The sequence below is a fragment of the Pollachius pollachius genome (assembly GCF_949987615.1).
Source record: "Pollachius pollachius genome assembly, chromosome: 17".
NCBI classification, from domain to species: Eukaryota; Metazoa; Chordata; class Actinopteri; order Gadiformes; family Gadidae; genus Pollachius; species Pollachius pollachius.
Window position 1 is genome coordinate 2,952,278 of NC_136950.1, and position 18,209 is coordinate 2,970,486.

The 18,209-nt window shown below is 46.5% G+C and overlaps 2 protein-coding genes across 3 annotated transcripts; one reads left to right on the plus strand and one right to left on the minus strand.

The window, feature by feature from the left end:
* Nucleotides 1-2,675: 2,675 nt before the first annotated feature.
* On the minus strand, nucleotides 2,676-6,516 carry abhd10b (abhydrolase domain containing 10, depalmitoylase b). Its single transcript, XM_079754385.1, has 5 exons — nucleotides 6,413-6,516; nucleotides 5,837-6,050; nucleotides 4,547-4,658; nucleotides 3,852-3,989; nucleotides 2,676-3,196 (listed from the first exon to the last, which is right to left on the minus strand). The coding sequence occupies exons 1-5, from the start codon at nucleotides 6,504-6,506 to the stop codon at nucleotides 2,855-2,857; spliced, it is 900 nt and encodes a 299-aa protein (XP_079610511.1). The 5' UTR covers nucleotides 6,507-6,516; the 3' UTR covers nucleotides 2,676-2,854.
* A 1,095-nt stretch (nucleotides 6,517-7,611) lies between these two features.
* On the plus strand, nucleotides 7,612-14,493 carry ythdf3 (YTH N6-methyladenosine RNA binding protein F3). 2 transcript variants are annotated; one of them, XM_079755122.1, is made up of 5 exons: nucleotides 7,612-7,921; nucleotides 8,323-8,347; nucleotides 8,627-8,706; nucleotides 9,092-11,049; nucleotides 13,856-14,493. In XM_079755122.1, the coding sequence occupies exons 1-5, from the start codon at nucleotides 7,898-7,900 to the stop codon at nucleotides 13,926-13,928; spliced, it is 2,160 nt and encodes a 719-aa protein (XP_079611248.1). In that variant the 5' UTR covers nucleotides 7,612-7,897; the 3' UTR covers nucleotides 13,929-14,493. The 2 variants fall into 2 exon arrangements, with proteins under 2 accessions (XP_079611248.1, XP_079611247.1); XM_079755121.1 differs by having other exon boundaries at nucleotides 9,092-11,038.
* The last annotated feature ends 3,716 nt before the right edge of the window (nucleotides 14,494-18,209 follow it).

Below are 18,209 nucleotides of genomic sequence, written 5' to 3' on the forward strand. Positions count from 1 at the left end.
GAAAAAGGTAATATTGTAACAAACATAGAAATAATAATTATTTACTTTTTAATCCAATTTAAATTATCATGGAGAGGATTTTGAGCTGATTAATAATACATATATCTGCATATGATTGCTTCAAATTAAAATTTAGTGTTGAAGGAAATGAAATGATGATAAAATTAACTTTTTTGCGTAAATAAAGTGATATATTGTCTCAGTCTCGCCTCAGCATCTGTCCCTTTAAGCTGTGGTACAGACACGTCCCGGAGGATTGTGTTCTGTCCGAGATGGGTGTGGTCCTCGGCCGCTGTCCCGCAGAGGACAATCACTTTAATTACTATAGCAACGCTCGAGTAGGCTCGGCTAGGCTTCCTGCGTACGCGTATTGCATACCACATTCAAGGCACATTTTGTAGAAACCTAATCTTGGACAACTAAAAGCACAACTCTATATGGTTTGATCACATTTTCATACATTAACTAACCATTTTAAGAAATTCAGAGTGGATTTTTGCTAGCATGAAAGGCTTAAAACTGAAATGACGAATGAAAAAGTAAAAGCAATGGCTGAATCGGGCGCCGGTCATGTCATTGGTCGTACGCATGTACTTACTGGGCTAATTAGACGCAGCGTCCTCCCGTCCGGTGGTCCTGTGGTAATCCCGCTGACTCGCACAGGGTAGAGGATGCTGAGCTGATGAAGCATCCATGCAGCGCAGGGGAGGGGGCGTGCGTGCGTGTGTCGGGCAAAGCCAGCTCTCCTCGCAGTGCGCGTCCGGGAGTGGCGCGCCACCCGTTTTTATACGGAATATATAGAGGGGGCTGGAGGGATATATAGAGGGAGCTGGAGGGATATATAGAGGGGGCTGGAGGGGAGCTATGCATCGGCCGGGCCAAGTCGTTAGCGCAGAATGCAAAAATTCAAACACACACGGCCAGATACCAACATTTACGCGCGCGCGCGCGCACACACACACACACACACACACACACACACACACACACACACACCCACCCACCCACCCACCCACACACACACTCTAGAGAAATGCACCCTACATCGTATGATTGCCCCCCCTTGTGACGCAAATTTGATTTAGTCGTCCCTTCTTTTACTTGTTTAGCGGATAAAACATCCACAAAAATAACAAACACGTGTCATTTGTTATTAATTATCGACACGAGGAATGCGAGGGGTTGGATGTACTGTACAGAGAGACCTATTGTGTTTCACTGACTTTCAATCCTAATGAAACCCATGGCTCTTTCTCTTTGGCTGAATTAGTGGTTTGGGCAGGCTGAATGTTCCAGGACCGATTCTGTAACGTGGACAGCATGTAGGCCTCCATGAGCCCCAAACACTCGGTGGGGAGAGCGCTCTGTAGGCCTACTCACTTCTCTGAACTAACACAAACAGTGACCACTTAACGCTCATGATGAGCCAATTCCCTTCGGAAAAAGAGCAATACAAAACATCCCCATACACTATTGTCACTTAGCCTATATCTTTATATTTCATGCTCTATTGATTCTGCATGATCCCGTTCCACATTTTACACTCGATAGCCTACACGTTAATGAACCTTCCGTTTCTCCGTTTTCGATCCAAAAGTTGATTGCCCGTACTTCGATACACCAGCCAAAGGCCACAGCTGCAATAACAACGCATGACTGAGTTTAAAGCCTCGTTGCGCTCTGAGTTTAAAGCCTCATTGATCTCAGACCCCCCCCCCCCCCTCAGTAAGTGGGACGTCACATGTTAATCAACAGCCTGCATCGGGCTCGAACCATGGGCCTAAGGACATGAGCGGTGGTCTTCAACAGAAAGAACTGTAGAGACCATCGATGCAAAGATGCTTTCTTAGGTCTTTCACTAATATATATTATTCTATAACCGTTTTCCCTGTCACTAATGTCCATTAGCATAGAACTGGACCAACCTGCAAGCTAAAGTTGTATTTGCTTACATATTCATCTGCCTCCCTTCCGTTAAGACATATTTCCAGCTGACATTTCCCGGATCTGTCCAATCGGAACTGTTTATCATTCGGGAGGGTTTGATACCATGACTGTACAGAGGGGGGCGCCCGATGGAAGCACCGTAAACAACCAAGATGGCTGACGCTAATGTGACCCACGTTTCGTTGCTCGGATTGTTTTCAGTTGATCCAAGTGCTTCCAGAGGTTGGTCTTCGACTGCGCCTGCTGATAACGTCCCTCGAGTATCAATAATTAATTGAGAGGTTCCAGACTGATACACATTGCAATTGGTCTGGCGATGTCAGGCTCAATATATACAACACACTGATGGGAACCATTCTCCAAGTGAAGCTCTCATGTTAGGCCTGTATGTAGTTTCACCAGTTGCTATGGAGACTATGGTTTGAAGAAGAGAAGCTGAATGTTGTGGATAGTCTTTATTGGCCACAACGTGTCAGGATATTAAAAAGGCACAGGACAAACTAAGGCTGCCTAATGGAGAAAGACAAACAAGAGGAAGAAAACAGCAAAATCAGTGGCAAGCCAAGCAGAGCATCACAGCGGCCCTCCTCTAGAAACGGAGAGGAGGCCCTGAACGGGAACAAGTGCTATGCAAACATGGCCTGGAGAGAATGAGCGGGATCGGTCACCCGTCTTCACTGTAGTGTTTGCGCTGTCTGAATGGCATGTTTTGGGGTTGACCCCCCCCCCCCCCCCCCCCCAAAAAGGAAAGACATAGGTACAGAAGGACAGAACACGTGGACAGGTGAATGATGTGGGAACAAGGGTCCACACTTTGGCTTGAAGGGAAACGGGGTCGTGGCCGATATTTTGGGGTTTCCTGTATGACTACCATGCTCTCATATTCTTCCTGTCCCCCCCTCACCCCTCAGACCATTGTGGTCAGCTTGTCTATGAGGTCGTCGATGGTGTACACGATCAGCTTGATGTCGTCCTTCTCGGCCATGCGGTGCTGCGCGTGGCGCCGCAGGATCACGTCCACGTCGCCGCTGAGCACACGCTCCGCCACCTGCATGGAAACGTGCCAGGGCACGTCCTCGTCCTTCAGGCCGTGCAGCAGGCGGATGGGGCAGGTGACCGGGATGGGGCTCTGCAGCACGCGGTGGTTCTCCGCCTCGCGCAGGAACTCCATGTTGAAGCGGTACTCGCCGTCCTCCGAGTGCCGGGTGGGCACCGTCCACACGCCTTTCTCCTCAAACTCCTTGCGCGTCTGGGAGGGGGAGGGGGGGGGGGGGGGGGGGGGGGCAAAACCGCATCGTCACTTCACAGCGCCTCTAATCTTTTACCCAATGTTTTTCCTCCTCAATATTTACTATACTCACTGAGGTAAGGATGGTTGGATGTTGAGTGTTGTTTTTAATCTATCATCATTCTACTCAAGTCATGTATCTAACACTAGAGATGTACACATGCAGTGGCTGAGAAAAGAGCCACCTTTGTAAACCATAAGGAAGCCATGGCCAGTGGGAAACCGCTCAAATCAATAGTCAGCTACTCCCATTAAGGCTCCAAGCATGTTCTTTCTAGCTATCACAAATCAGCACTAAACATAAGTGGATAACATGACAATAGAGACATTGAGGGCGCACAGCGGCACTAATTTAAATAAACCATAATGCTAAATTTACTGAAAAAATAATATCAACTATTATCTCTATATATTATTTTTTCCTTTTCACAAATCAATTCCTACGTACGGCCTGCAGAACCTGGGTCCTGCTGGTTTAAAACACTGCTGTAGATGATAAACAACCATAAAACAGAGACCAATATCAATAATTGAGAGAGTGATAAATGGATAGATAGCTAGTCATTGTTGATGCATTAACTAGTTTGTATTGACTGCTGGGATGACAGCTTCCCACCTCCAGCGGAAGAGTGTTGAAGGCTGTGACCAGGTGGTCCGCCGCAGTAGAGATGCCCACGAGGGCTGCAGTCTTCTCTGGCCGGGCGATGGCTGCCAGCAACATTAGCCAGCCGCCTATACTGGAACCCACCATGATCTACGCAGCACAGAGAACAACCGTACATACAACGTGGAGAAAATAGACCAACACTCCCAAACGCATCCTAAAACTCAAGCCAAATGATGAATGGGTCAAAATGAGTGTTGAAATTAATCAATAAATACACATAATCAATAATAACACGTATGGGGTGGAAAGTTAAAGTTCTCAATATCGAAAGGAACGTGAGACTAAATGATGGCCTTGTAATGTTAACAACCTTTGTCTGTGATGATTTGGGTTAAGTCATATCAATTATAAATAGCTGCACTTCATTGACAGGGATTCTAACCTGCAGAAAAGGCTAGCTTCAAATAGCAAGGTCTATACATAGAGGCAGAAAAGTATGTAATGGCAAAGGTAGCGCTTTGGAAAAACTCCTGAAGCAGGTGTGTTGGAAAGAACACCACTGCCATCTACAGACAGCTCGTGTACCCGCAGCCCCGTTAGACTAGGCCCCCATCACTTCTGACACTGCGCTTGTTTCCTAAATAGTAGCATATACCTTTTGCTCACTATTGTCAGACAGGCATTTGCCAGACGGACATGTTTACCTGCGGTCCCTCCACCAGCTCGTCCAGGACGTACAGGACGTCTTTCTTCCAGGTGCCGATGGTTCCCTCGGTGAACACCCCCTCCGAGGCGCCGTGGCCCGTGTAGTCGAACCTGGAGCAGGAGGAGGACCCAGATCAACACTGTTCAGACTGAATACGCCTACCATGGGGTGTGGTCATGGTCAAGAATAAGACCCCAGCCGAACCATGGGAACGGCAATCTCTCTCCATCTGAGGGGCTGATACATCAATGACTAAACATTACACGGCAGTGGAGCGGGTCATTTAGTGACAAGGGCGTAAAGATACAGCTCCCTGTCTGCAGCATACCTGTCTGTAACATTAGAATTGCTTTGTATAGTTGTTGTGGCCACAGTGTGCACAATCCAGATATTACGCAAGCTCTCTAGGGAGAATCTAAAGTTTTTAAGTAGCTCCCTGTTGTGATAATGAGATAAGGTCCACCACTGTGTTGACAAAGATTAGTACAGTGATGGGTTTATTTGGACTTCACTTAAGGGACTCTGTTCTGAGTATTGGATTGATCATTATATATCCACGCTGCTGAAATAATTTAAGATTTCATCAGTAAATAAACAAAATAATTGAAACAACATTGGTTGTTGTTCTTAGTGAGGCCAAGAAATGACTTTGTGGGGGTCCTACGCTCTGACTTCTTGTCCCCTCTCAGAAGCTGATGGAGGATTACAAACCCTTTATGGAGCAACGGAAATCTATTCGTGGATCACAGGAATAAATTAATTGATTCATGTATTATTCATGCATGATTACTTTTTAAACTTGCAGTGGATATCTTAAATTAGGTAGTGCAGTATTATATATAGAATGACATACAATCACTGAATTGGTATCTGTAACGTATCAGCCAGCATTGTGCTGCTGTTGCTAAATTAACTAATGTTGCAGACCCTGGCTCGTCGTATTTTCTTTTCAATGTAAAGGTTTTGATTGAATCTTAAGACATAAAGTGTGCTACAATTAGGGCATTTAGCAGACGCTTTTATCCAAAGCGACTTACATCGGTTAATACACACATTGACACACCTACGGCAGAGTCAACCATGCAAGGTGACAGCCAGCTCGTCAGGAGCAGTTAGGGTAAAGTGTCTTGCTCAGGGACACCTCAACACTCAGCTAGGAGGAGCTAGGGATCGAACTAGGAACCTTTCGGTTACAAGACAACTGCTCTACCTATTCTATAGTTTGGGGTGCAGACAGACCGAGGGAGATATCAGATGATATCAGATCAAAGTGATATGTTGGCATTACCTGAGATAGGCATGTCCCAAAGACCTGCAGAACTCCTCCAGGGCCTCAGCCTTCTGTCCGTTCATGTTTGACCCATACCCGGGCAGGAACACCACCCCCGGGCTCTTCCCCTTCACCCGTCTGTAGGCCAGCTTGGGAAGGTCGGGCCGGGTGGCGAACTGAACCGTAGACTTGTGTCTTACACCCGAGATACATTGTACATGCCTCGGTCCTCCTAGATCGAGATTGGATATAAAAGCATACGAAGTTACATGAATATCGTGGTTTGCTTGCTAAAGACACAAAGGGATATCATTATAACAGCATGTCGATAGTCCAAATAACTTCCAGAATGTTAGCCGAGATCATCTTGAAGGAATGTATATCATATTGGGCAGTCCTCCTCCTCCTAACTAGACTAATTAAAGCAGGAACTGACCACATTCCGCATTTACATGCTGCTCCAGATAGGTTATGAGACCAGGCCTGTGTGTGTGTGAGAGCGTGTGCCACACCCCCCTTGTGTGCGTTTTAAAGCTATAAACACATAAGACTTCGCCGAAACAAACACGGCGTACATAGTGATGGTCCACTAACCTTCAAAACGCGTGGACAATACAGAAGAGACCCCGACATTGCTGATGATTTGCGAAAGTCCTCTGCGGCAGGACCTCAGCGCCACGGCTGCCATACTGCTTTCCCTCACGCGATCATGGAAACATCGCGAGAACTGAAATAATTCTGGTGACTCAGGTCTTAGAGTGCATGCATGTTATGTGTCCCTAAACGTACCAGTGCAGAGACCAGTCTATGTTGTGCTCTCATCATAATCCAGTCTTATGTTGTGCACTCATCATAGTCCAGTCTATGTTGTGCACTCATCATATTCCAGTCTATGTTGTGCAGAGTCCAGTCTGTTTGCACTACATAGACTGGACTATCAGGTGCACAACATAGACTGGACTATGAAGAGAGCACAACATAGACTGGACTCTGCACAACATGGACTGGACTATCAGGTGCACGAGTCCAGTCTATGGTCTGCTCTCTTCATAGTCCATTCTATGTTGTCTAGAGTCCAGTCCATGTTTTGCAGAGTGCAGTCTATGTTGTGCACAGTCCAGTCTATGTTGTGCTCTCACCATAGTATATGTGGTGCAGAGTCCAGTCTACGTTGTGCACTCGTCAACAATCTGACAAGTGTTTACATCCCTGAACATTGAAAAATAAGCTTAGCTAACCACATGATTTATAATAGTTACATTAACTCGAGTGCATTGTATATTGAAGACATGAATACTTTCAGTAGGAAAATACTATACAATAAAGTAGAATTATAATTTCTGCGCTGGTTGGATTTTTATTGTGTATGGAGACGAATACTAAGACATCACGAGAATCTCCGGTTTCCAAACTCTTCATCACATGATGATATATTTCATCATAACTGCAGGACGATCCGGGCCGTGAGGCGAACAGGCATTTCAGAACAACAACGAAGCATAAACTCTAGTATATACTTGGTAATAAATACCATAGGATTTAATGCAATTATGCATTAAATACCAATTATAAGACCATGTCGATTGTCCAAATATCTTCCAAAATGTTACGAATGCATTTTGCATTCAATTATATGCATTAAATATTCTATGCAATACATCTTATGCATTAAATATGCCTAATCGTGTGGCGGTGAGTACGATGCTCTGTGTGTAACATGACTCAGAGCGTCACCGGCGGAAGGTCACGGAGCAGAGAGCCCGACGGAAGCGGGACTCAAAGCCTCTCCGCCATTGTGGAACATGGTACAGGAGATCTCAGCAAAGCACTACTCGGTTTTACGTTAGCGATAGACCACGTAGCTTCTCCCGACGCGTTCGGACCCGCTGAGAACACACGGTCTGCCATCGGAGTACGGTAAAGCCCCTCGCTGCTGCCAGCTCCGACGACGGGCGGAGAACCGGAGAACGAGCCGCCACCGAGCCGCCGGAGAGCCGAGCCGCGCTAGGGAAGCACCGGAGCGCCCAGCAGGATACACCGGGGACAGGCGGAGCAGCGATCGGGTTTGGTTCCTGGAGGATGTCCGCTACAACAGTCGACCCGGTTTGTGTCTTTTCCATTTGAATGCTGTTCCAAATGTGATGTGTGACAAACGCAACTTTGTCAACACTTTGATGGGCTAACCTGGTTGAGCCTGCTTCCACAAGGCATGCCGGATCACAGGTCTTTGATATGTGATAGCTGTTAGCTGAGTGTAGGCCGACCTGCAGACCGCCGACCAGCCCCGGCTGTAGTCGGTCCCCGGGTCCTCCACTGCGGAACATGGACTGGATGTCAGGTCGACATCTGGCCCTAATGCAGAGCCAGGTGTAGATGTGATGTTTAGAACACGGTGGAGCACTAACACCGCGGGTGGTGGGCCACAACGTTAAAGGATAGCATCGTGGGTTGTAATTCATATTTTTGTATTCTAACATCCCTTTTACTGTTCTGGCCAATTTCAGAGACCGAAGGGACAAGGAAATAAAGGTATTGTGATTTAGAAATCGTTTTTTTTATTTTATTTAAAAAATAATAATCGCTACTCAATACTTTTTCCAAGTATACCGCTCAAATTTTCCATTTGTCATTAAGTCCTGGTAATGTTTAGCCACACTTATATAACCATTGTAAGATTTACAATGCCTTTGTTGTTTACTAATGCCTTTAAGTGAACTGTGACCAGATGCATGGGGGTGATCGTGATAATACTGTCCTATATTGTAGTAATGGCTATCTGATGACCTAAATGCCTGTGTTTACTTGTAGTGCAAAACGGATCAATGCATCAAAAGGATGGTGTGAACGATGATGACTTTGAGCCATACCTAAGTGGTCAGACAAATCAGGTAATAAATACCAGAAAAGACCCCTAGGGTTTTACAGAGAGATGCAAGCCTTTAACTTGTTGCCTGTGTGGTGTTCGGTGCTCTGCTAATGACTATTTTTACCCTCGTTTTTTTTTTCTATTCTTGTCATGTGGGTGGCTGACAACCATGGAATTGTTCCCACAGAAAATCAAAGTGTTCCAAGCCAAGAATTATGTGTCTATGTTCCATTTCCAAGTAGCTTGAGATAAACTTGTATGGTTCTCATAAACATGGCTAGATCATACCAGCCTTTGACGGGGATTCAGCCATGTAGAGTGGCAACTGGTTAAATACATTGGAGACTTAATCTGTAACTAAAGTCCCCATCAAGACGATTAACTCAACTGGTTTCTCTCCCCCACAGAGCAACAATTACCCTCCAATGTCCGACCCTTACATGCCCAGCTACTATGCTCCCTCCATCGGCTTCCCCTACTCCCTGGGAGAGGCCGCTTGGTCCACCGCCGGGGACCCGCCCATGCCCTACCTCACCACCTACGGCCAGATGAGCAACGGTGAACCCCACTACATCCCCGACGGCGTGTTCGGCCAGCCGGGCGCCCTGGGCAACACACCCCCCTTCCTCGGCCAGCACGGCTTCAACTTCTTCCCGGGTAGCGCAGACTTCTCCACCTGGGGCACCAGCGTGTCGCAGGGCCAGTCCACGCAGCAGAGCTCGGTGTACAGCAACAGCTACGGCTACGCCCCAAGCTCCCTCGGCCGGGCCATCGCCGACGGCCAGGCGGGCTTCAGCAGCGACACGCAGCTGAGCAAGGTCCCCGTGCTGAACAGCATGGAGCAGGGCATGGCGGGGCTGAAGCTGGGCGCCGACATGGGGGCCGCCGTCACCAAGACCGTGGGCTCCCCGCTCGCCGCCGCCGGCATGAGCAGCATGGCTGCCAACGCCGTCCCCCAGTCGGTCAGCTCCTCCGCGCCCAAGCCCGCCTCCTGGGCTGCCATCGCCAGGAAACCGGCCAAGCCTCAGCCCAAGGTCAAACCCAAAGCCAACATGGGGATGGGCTGTGGTGCGGCCATCCCCCCTCCCCCCATCAAGCACAACATGAACATTGGCACCTGGGACGATAAGGGCCCCCTGGGTAAGGCCCCGATGGCCCAGGCCATGATGCCCCCCCAGACCATGGTGCAGCAGCCCCTCATGGCCCAGCACCAGCCGCTGCTGCAGAACCCTCTGCCACCCCAGCACCCCCATCAGCACCAACATCAGCACCAGCATCAACACCAACACCAGGCTTACCACCTCCAGTCTCTACAGTCCCCCCAGCACCCCCAGGCTCTGCCCCCCGGTCCTCCCCACTCCCACCCCCATCCCCACTCCCACCCCCACTCCCACCCCCACGCCCACCTCTCCTCCCAAGCCGGCCCGCCCCAGGCCCTCCATCAGCACCACCCACAGCAGCACCACCCTCAGCAGCACCACCCACAGCAGCACCACCCACAGCAGCAGCAGCAGCAGCACCACCCGCAGCAGCAGCAGCAGCAGCAGCAGCACCACCACCAACAGCAGCAGCAGCAGCAGCAGCACCACCAACAGCAGCAGCAGCAGCAACAGCAGCAGCATCATCATCATCATCAGCAGCAGCAGCAGCAGCAGCAGCAGGGCCCACCCCCGAACCGCTGGGTGGCCCCCAGAAACCGGGGTGCCACATTCAACCAGGGCCCCGGGGCAGAGGGCTTCGCCGGCATGGGCGGCGTGGCTATGAGCGCCCCCCCTTGCTCCAGCGGAGAAGTGCACCCAGTGCTGGAGAAGCTGCGCACGCTGAACAACTACAACCCCAAAGACTTTGACTGGAGCCTGAAGAACGGCCGCGTGTTCATCATCAAGAGCTACTCGGAGGACGACATCCACCGCTCCATCAAGTACTCCATCTGGTGCAGCACGGAGCACGGCAACAAGCGCCTGGACGGGGCCTACCGCTCGCTGGGCGGCAAGGGGCCCCTCTACCTGTTGTTCAGCGTAAACGGCAGCGGCCACTTCTGTGGCGTGGCGGAGATGCGCTCGGCTGTGGACTACAACGCCTACGCCGGCGTCTGGTCGCAGGACAAGTGGAAGGGCAAGTTCGAGGTGCGGTGGGCGTTCGTCAAGGACGTTCCCAACAACCAGCTGCGACACATACGCCTGGAGAACAATGACAACAAGCCGGTGACCAACTCCAGGGACACGCAGGAAGTGCCTCTTGAGAAGGCCAAGCAGGTGCTTAAGATTATCGCCACCTTCAAGCATACCACCTCAATCTTTGATGACTTTGCACACTACGAGAGTCGCCAGGAGGAAGAGGAGGCGCTGAGGAGGGTGAGGGGCACGCACACGCACAAACACGCTTGCACAAACACACACGCACACACCTAACAAGTCCTCCCCACACTGTGGGGGTGGTATGCACGTTGAGGATGGCAGCGCAACAATTAAAAGCCTCTCCCCGGGCCATTATGACTGACCCTAGACAAACTATGCCTGCAATCGGCGGATCTTGTTACACCTGTTCCTAAAGCGGTAAGTGCAGCCGGTGGCGCTTGCTGCATGAATGGTGTAGTAGTACAACTGGGAGTAGCCGCTAGCCCGTCAGCATATTTGCCACCACATCACTCATCACTGACAAAAGAACGTCCATAATGTCTTGACGTCGGCCATCTTGTGCTATGGAGGGTTAGACACGGGGATTGACACAGGTTTTTTTTCTGATATAAGCCACATTCCTGGCATTCCTGCTCTCAGACAAAAGGCAGAGGTGGGCTCTGCCGGTCTCTCTTTGAGCTGCGCGGACTCGCTCTTCCTCTGGCCGTCTGAGTCTCTCCCTCCCCCTTGCGGTCCTCAGGTCCGGCTTCGACTGCTTTATTAGTCCGTTCCAGCGTACGGCCTCTCTTTCCACCCGGAGAACGGCCACACTGAGGCCTTTCATTGGCTGACAGATCAGCTTGGGATCCTTCCTAATGAGCAGACGGGCCCATCCTGCCGCCCTGCTTAATAATGCCTCTGCCCACACAGGATCACGTAGCCCCGCCGGTAGATATTAAGCATTCATAGAGCCTGCGCAGAGAGCCAGGGAACCATGATGCAATTTAGTGACAATAACACTGTGGGTGCTTTCATTTACCCTGGCTGTTATAAATATGCAGGACGCTGGGATGCAACACGAGTAGCTACTTAGGCTAACTCCTAAATGCTTTTCAATTTGAAGTGTAGGGGATGAAATCCCACAATCTGTCCTTCTTTTCTTCCTCCTCGCTCTCCCCCCTAGCCTGCAGATATGTCTCCAGCGGGCGTGTATTGACTACTCGCTGCTGACCTTGTTAATATGCGCTAGGTTACTTTCTCATAAATATTTCAAGTCAATGTTTTCAGTGCTCTGAAAACAAAGCTGTCAGTGGACAGGCTGTTTTCGTTGCGGCTGGTTTCATACCTGCTCTTGTAGCCTTGACCTCCTACATGACAGCAGCAGGGCCCTGCCCAGCCCCATCCCACCTGGACTGACAAGGTTAATTGTCCCAGGCTTGTAATGCCTGTCATTCTGGCACAGGGAGTGCAGTCGTAGCAAGACTGGCTGCCTAAGATGTAGCATCTCTGAGTGATGTGTGCAACTAAGACATAGTGCCCTCTGACCCTCGCTCTGGATATATTTTCTTACATATATGCTCTCCTTTTATATAAAACACATGTCCCCCTTGTAGTTAGCAAGTTAGCATGTCTGCTCCTAGTCAGTAAGTTAGCATGTCTGTTCATGGTCGGTAAGGTTGCAAAGATCTACTGGTGGCTATCAAGTTAGCATAAGTCCCCCTCCGGGTTGGCATTGATCCACTGGCGGTTAGAATAGGTCACCCAGTAATTAGAAAGTAAGCATATATCCGCTAGTGGTAAACCACTATCGTAGTAAGCATGTCTTCTTGTAGTTAGCAAGTTGGCATGTCTGCTCATAGTTAGCAAGTTAGGATGTCTTGTCATAGTTGGTAAGTTAGCATGTCTGATCGTAGTTGGTAAGGTGGCATAAATCCACTGATGGGTATTAAGTTAGCATATATCCCCTTTCATATATGCGCTAGTGGTAAACATTGGTGTTATTCACCTAGCAGCCATCCTTGTTCTAAACACAAGATGGGTCGCGTTAAGAACCAAGATGGCTGCTAGGTGACCAAGGCTCATGGTTAGCAAATAATAGAAGGAGAAGATGTTGGTGCCCTACTGGTTATCGCCTCTACAGGTGATGGATGTCCCCCATACTTCAGGCTGATCATTAACAAGAGAGGATCGGATTCTGGACAAAATGGATGGAAGGAATGTAGGAAGTGAATGCAGATTCACAAATGGAGGGACTTGAACACAATGATTAGTCATTATCATAACCACAATGACATGAACCACAGTGGTTCTCAAAGAGAGCCCTGTTCCACCTCACAAACGAAGTAGTATACTTAAGAGTGGCTGCTGGTGTCAGTGATCCCAACCCATCAGAATGGTTTCCTTCTCTGTATTTTCCAAACCATTGTGGACAGTAAATGACACTGTAGTGGTGAGGACATGTAGCTGCAGCCTATGTTAATCTTGGGCTGAGGAGATGAGTTTCAAGAAGTCTCTGTGTTCTCCTATTGACGGAGCTGATGGCCTGTTGGCACACAAGTGTCTTCGCACTTTCTCCTGTTTTTCTTTTTCTCCATTTCTTTCTGAGAGCCTTTGAGCAGTATATTTCTAAACAGACTCTTGTTTAATGAGGGAGTTCTCCTCCAATTTAAGGAGTGGCTACAGCATCTGAGGAAGAGCTCAATAAAGTTAAGACGAAAGGTTTTTCTTTTTTTACAAATGGATAGCCTTAAAAAACTGTAAATGCAACTAATAACCATTGGTAAACATCCAGCCGATAAAAACCTATCTCCTGTGATTATATTTGCTGTAACAGTTGAGGGTCTAACAAAATGATAGTTGGTGATTGTTAGCATGGCTTATACACACAGGGGGGAGCGAAGAAGTATGTGTCGCATGACCAAAAGATGAGGTCAAAGTAGAGGATACAATTCCTGGACATCAACCTTTTTCAACTGCTTCTTCATGTTTTATTTGACTGTCACTGGAATGCCATCCACTTATTATCTGTTCGCCTCTCTCTCTCTCTCCTCCTAGGAGCGGAGCCGGAATAAACAGTAACCTTCAAGCTGGACGCTCTCTACTAGAACTGCAACTCATATGGACGTAGGACCTTATATAATTCGCCCAACCAGAACGGAGGGCGGGCTCTCTCTCTCTCTCTCTCTCTCTGTCTTTCTCTCTGTCTTTCTCTCTGTCTCTATATGTGCTTTTTGTTGACCATGTGTCTGAACACCACCGTGAATGGACTCATATGTTAGAGTTGAGCGGTGCATCGAATAGCTCTGTGTCTCCTCTTCTACCCCCCCCCCCCCCACCACTGTCCCACTAAGAAGAAAACTTCGTACCCCCCCCCCCCACACACACACACACACGTTAGGTTGTTTGTCTCTAAAGCACTTTTTTTTTGTTTTCAGTTGGGTCATCATTATTAACCTCCCAAATTACCCCCTTAATTTCTCTAACTTTGTCTTCTTATCTTCTTTACTTATATTTGTGATTAACTGACTAACCAAGCGTAGTCAGAACATTTCGCTAGTTATTTGTATTATTTTTTTTTCTTCGTTTTATTAATGCCTCAAAAAAAATTAAGTCTGGGATGCTATTGGTGAAGTGAATCTTCTATGGAAGGGATTTAAGATGACCTGTCTAAATAAAGCCTACTTGAATCTGTATTCAGCTGTCTGCTTCTTCCTGCTTCAGAGGCTGCGGTTGATTGACAGGTGGATCGGCCAGTCTGTAATACACCCATCCCCTCAATAACGCTTAACATCCAATGTCCTCTCCCTCTCTGTTTGATCTGTTCCTGTGAACAAACGGTTGTTGTCCTGTCACTAAAGTGAATCCCAGTTCTCGTGGTCTACTGTTCAACGTACTCTAACTCGGCAAATCAGACACTGCTGTCACTGAACCAGACTAGCACTTTTTGGAGATCACCCCCCCCATACACACACACACACACACACACACACACACACACACACACACACACACACACACACACACACACACACACACACACACACACACACACACACACACATAATCATCATCTGTAATGGTGTCTAATCGTGAAGTAATTCACTAGCTAGAGAACCATCAGCCATGTTTAAAAGAAACCAACCATCAACATGTGTTCTGTTACTTGGAGGAGGGGATAGGAAGCTGTTAGTCTGGTATCCAACTCAAAAATTACTAATCTTTTGATGTATGCATTCAAACCATCGTAAGAACATAAATTGTTGTGAATACTTAAACATGTGAAAGTTTTGAAATCAACTTGAGCGGTCTGTAGACAGTCCCCCGTCTATGCCTCGGGCTAGCGTGACACTAGAGGATCCAGCGAACTAGCTGTAGCCACAAACTGCTACACATGTGGTATTTACTCTTCCTTTAATTACATTTATTGCCCCCTGAAAACAATTAGGCCTCAGTATCAAACACGTGTGAGCCATAGAGCATGATGAAGGGTCGTGGCATTTCCTGTTTTCACACAGGTCTGAACAGGAACGGGTGGGTGTCTGGAGACAGAATATGGCTTTTGACTGCCGGCTGCTCTAGTTATTTTGTGACATTAATAAATGGATAATGATATACATTAAAATATGAATGACTACTAATCTAATTAGTAAATTATTTGAGTGTTGAGTTTTTAGTTGTTTTGCCTTTGTTTTGTTTTAGTTTTAATTAGTACTAGAGTTTCCGCACGCGCGTTGCACACGCTCAACCTCTAGTTGTAATTAAACCCATAGCAATAATGTGGAATCCCCAGTCGATAATGTAACAAATTTCCTTTAGCTATGAAGCAAGCATTATAATTTTCTACCTATAAACCGTTTTCACACATTTTTGCCACATTTGTATATCAGGAGATTCTACCCTGAGGGTGTTTCACACTTAATGCTTTATAAGCGGACATCGATGACATTTAGACATCAGTAGAATGAGCGGGGGGTTTAGGGGGATGGACTTGCAAGGGGTGGAATATGATGTAGGGTCTAAGTTCGCAAGAGGCGGGATAAGTGTGGCCGCTGTCACTAGTTTGTTTGACCGTAGACAAAATGGAGACAGAATGGGCAGAACTCAATGCGATCATCTTAAATGTTGCTAAAATGATGCATCATATATTCTGGGGGTGGGAAAAATAATCTATTCTTCGATGCATCGCGATTCTCTCTAAAACGATTCCGTCTCGATGCAGATAAATTAATAATCTGAATTTCCATAAAAATAAACCTTTTTTTTTTTTTTTAATTTGTTTGCCTGCTGCAACATTCTGTTCACCAGAGAGGAATGATTTTAGTAATTTTTAAATTATTTCATTTATCTTCAGTGAGTATTGGCCAATCGGATTTGTCTTGACATGATCGCAATTCAGCCTACACGTAGCATGCACGCAAACTCACAGCCAGACACAAGAGCTCCTTCTAATTCAAGAGCAGCTTTTTCTTTAATGACATAGAAAATAAAGATTAGAAAGAAAAGAAAACTGAACCCTATTTTTTACATGCTTCCATATTGTTTTGTAATGCAAGCTGCATTCATTATTGCATTTTTCATAGAAAGTCATTTTAGTGACAAAAGCTTTTTCTCTAATAAATTATTATATAAGGTAATCATCTGTTGATGTCTTTAATGATCATCACAAAAGTAGGAAGTGATTAGCAAACTCTGAGTAGCAAACCAAGATTTATGTATATATTTTTGAAAATCACGCATGGAAATGTACATAAAAAAATTTGTTGCATCGATAATCGTTTTAGAATCTAATCGTTGACCTCATAATCGGAATCGAATCGAATCGTGAGGTGCCAAGAGATTCCCACCCCTAATATATTCCGTTGCATCCACAAAATCTAAATCATCGATCGATGAAAGATTGGTGCATGAGTTAGAGACAAATAGAAGAAATGACAAAGAAGAAAGGGGTTGCGAACGACTGCGTTACCAGAGAAAGAGCGTATTTTTTTGCTTAATTTCACATATAACTAACACTTGGACAAATGTAGTTAATTTCTGTGTCTAACTGAGAAAAAAGGGAGTGGAAGGACGGGACCCTATAATGTTCCGCTGACTGTTAATAATAATAAAAAAAAACATTTTCTATACACGTGCAACTGTGAACTCATTTATTGCAATTTATTGTATGATGTGTACTTTTAGGGTTATGATAAGACCTATCTTTTAGCGTTCACCACAAATGACTCTTAAAAGCAGTGCCAATATTTAAATATGTTTTAACCATTCAGCAAACAAAAGGCAACAGGCGACTGTTGGGGCCACTCAATGACATGCAGAAGCATCATCAACACGCCCACTGATGCTGTGTGAGAAATACAGACTTTCTACTCCTCATAAGGTAATTTACATTTCCTACGGAGAAAATACTACCTCAGTGGTAGTATTATTCAGGAGATTTTCAGGTTACAAATGTCAGGATATGTTGTTCACACCAGGCACGGCGTTATGGGCGGGCCTGACAAAAAAAAACAACTTCTGAAATGCTTTTTTTTTTTTCAATGCAGCAAACTTTGTTGATATTGATGCTTGATCCGATTTGCGTTAAAGGGCTGTTATCTTCGTGGATGATTGTGAATTGGCGGTAGGCTATTGTATTAGTTATTATCTCGTAGTAGCCTAGGCTACAATTGAATACATCTTCTTTGTATTATAAGCCAAGCTCAGTCTGTTGCTAATGACATCGAAAAACTTAGAACAATTCTGAAATAGTCTGCCTCATGTTATACAAGCATAACTAAACTACTGACCATCATGGGAGAGAAGGTGATGCAGTCGCATTTAACAAAGAACCGGCTAAGGAGTAATCGCGGACAGGTCCATACTATGCACCGAAACTTTTTACAATGCAACAAAATATTTAAAGAGCATCAAGCTATTATGCACAGATAATATAACAGTAGATTAGTCAGTCATTTGTATTAGGTTAAACAAGGATTTGATAACGTTTTTAATTTAAGGACCACCCACAATTGGCCTGGCGCCGTGCCTGGTTCACGCATACACATTTCGGGAGGCTCATGGAGGAGAGTAATATTACATTTGAGCAACAAGGTGTAGTCTTGTGGTGGACTCTTGACATAATTCACCATACTGTGTTATTGACAGGTTTTCGTTCTGCGTTATAGGGACGCTGTCTCTTTAAGATCACGTGACTTGTATGTTCATATGCCGGTCGGCGCAATGTTTGAATTTAACGAGTTTTATATGACAAAATTGACGACCTGCCGTTGCTTGTCGAGGTGAGAAATTGTCTCTTTGCTTTTTTTATCGCAATGTCCATCTTACCTTGGAGAGTTTGTCGATGGCGACGGCGTTAAAACAGACAGAAGGGGGGAGGGGGGATATCAATATCGCAAGACATTGCGGGATG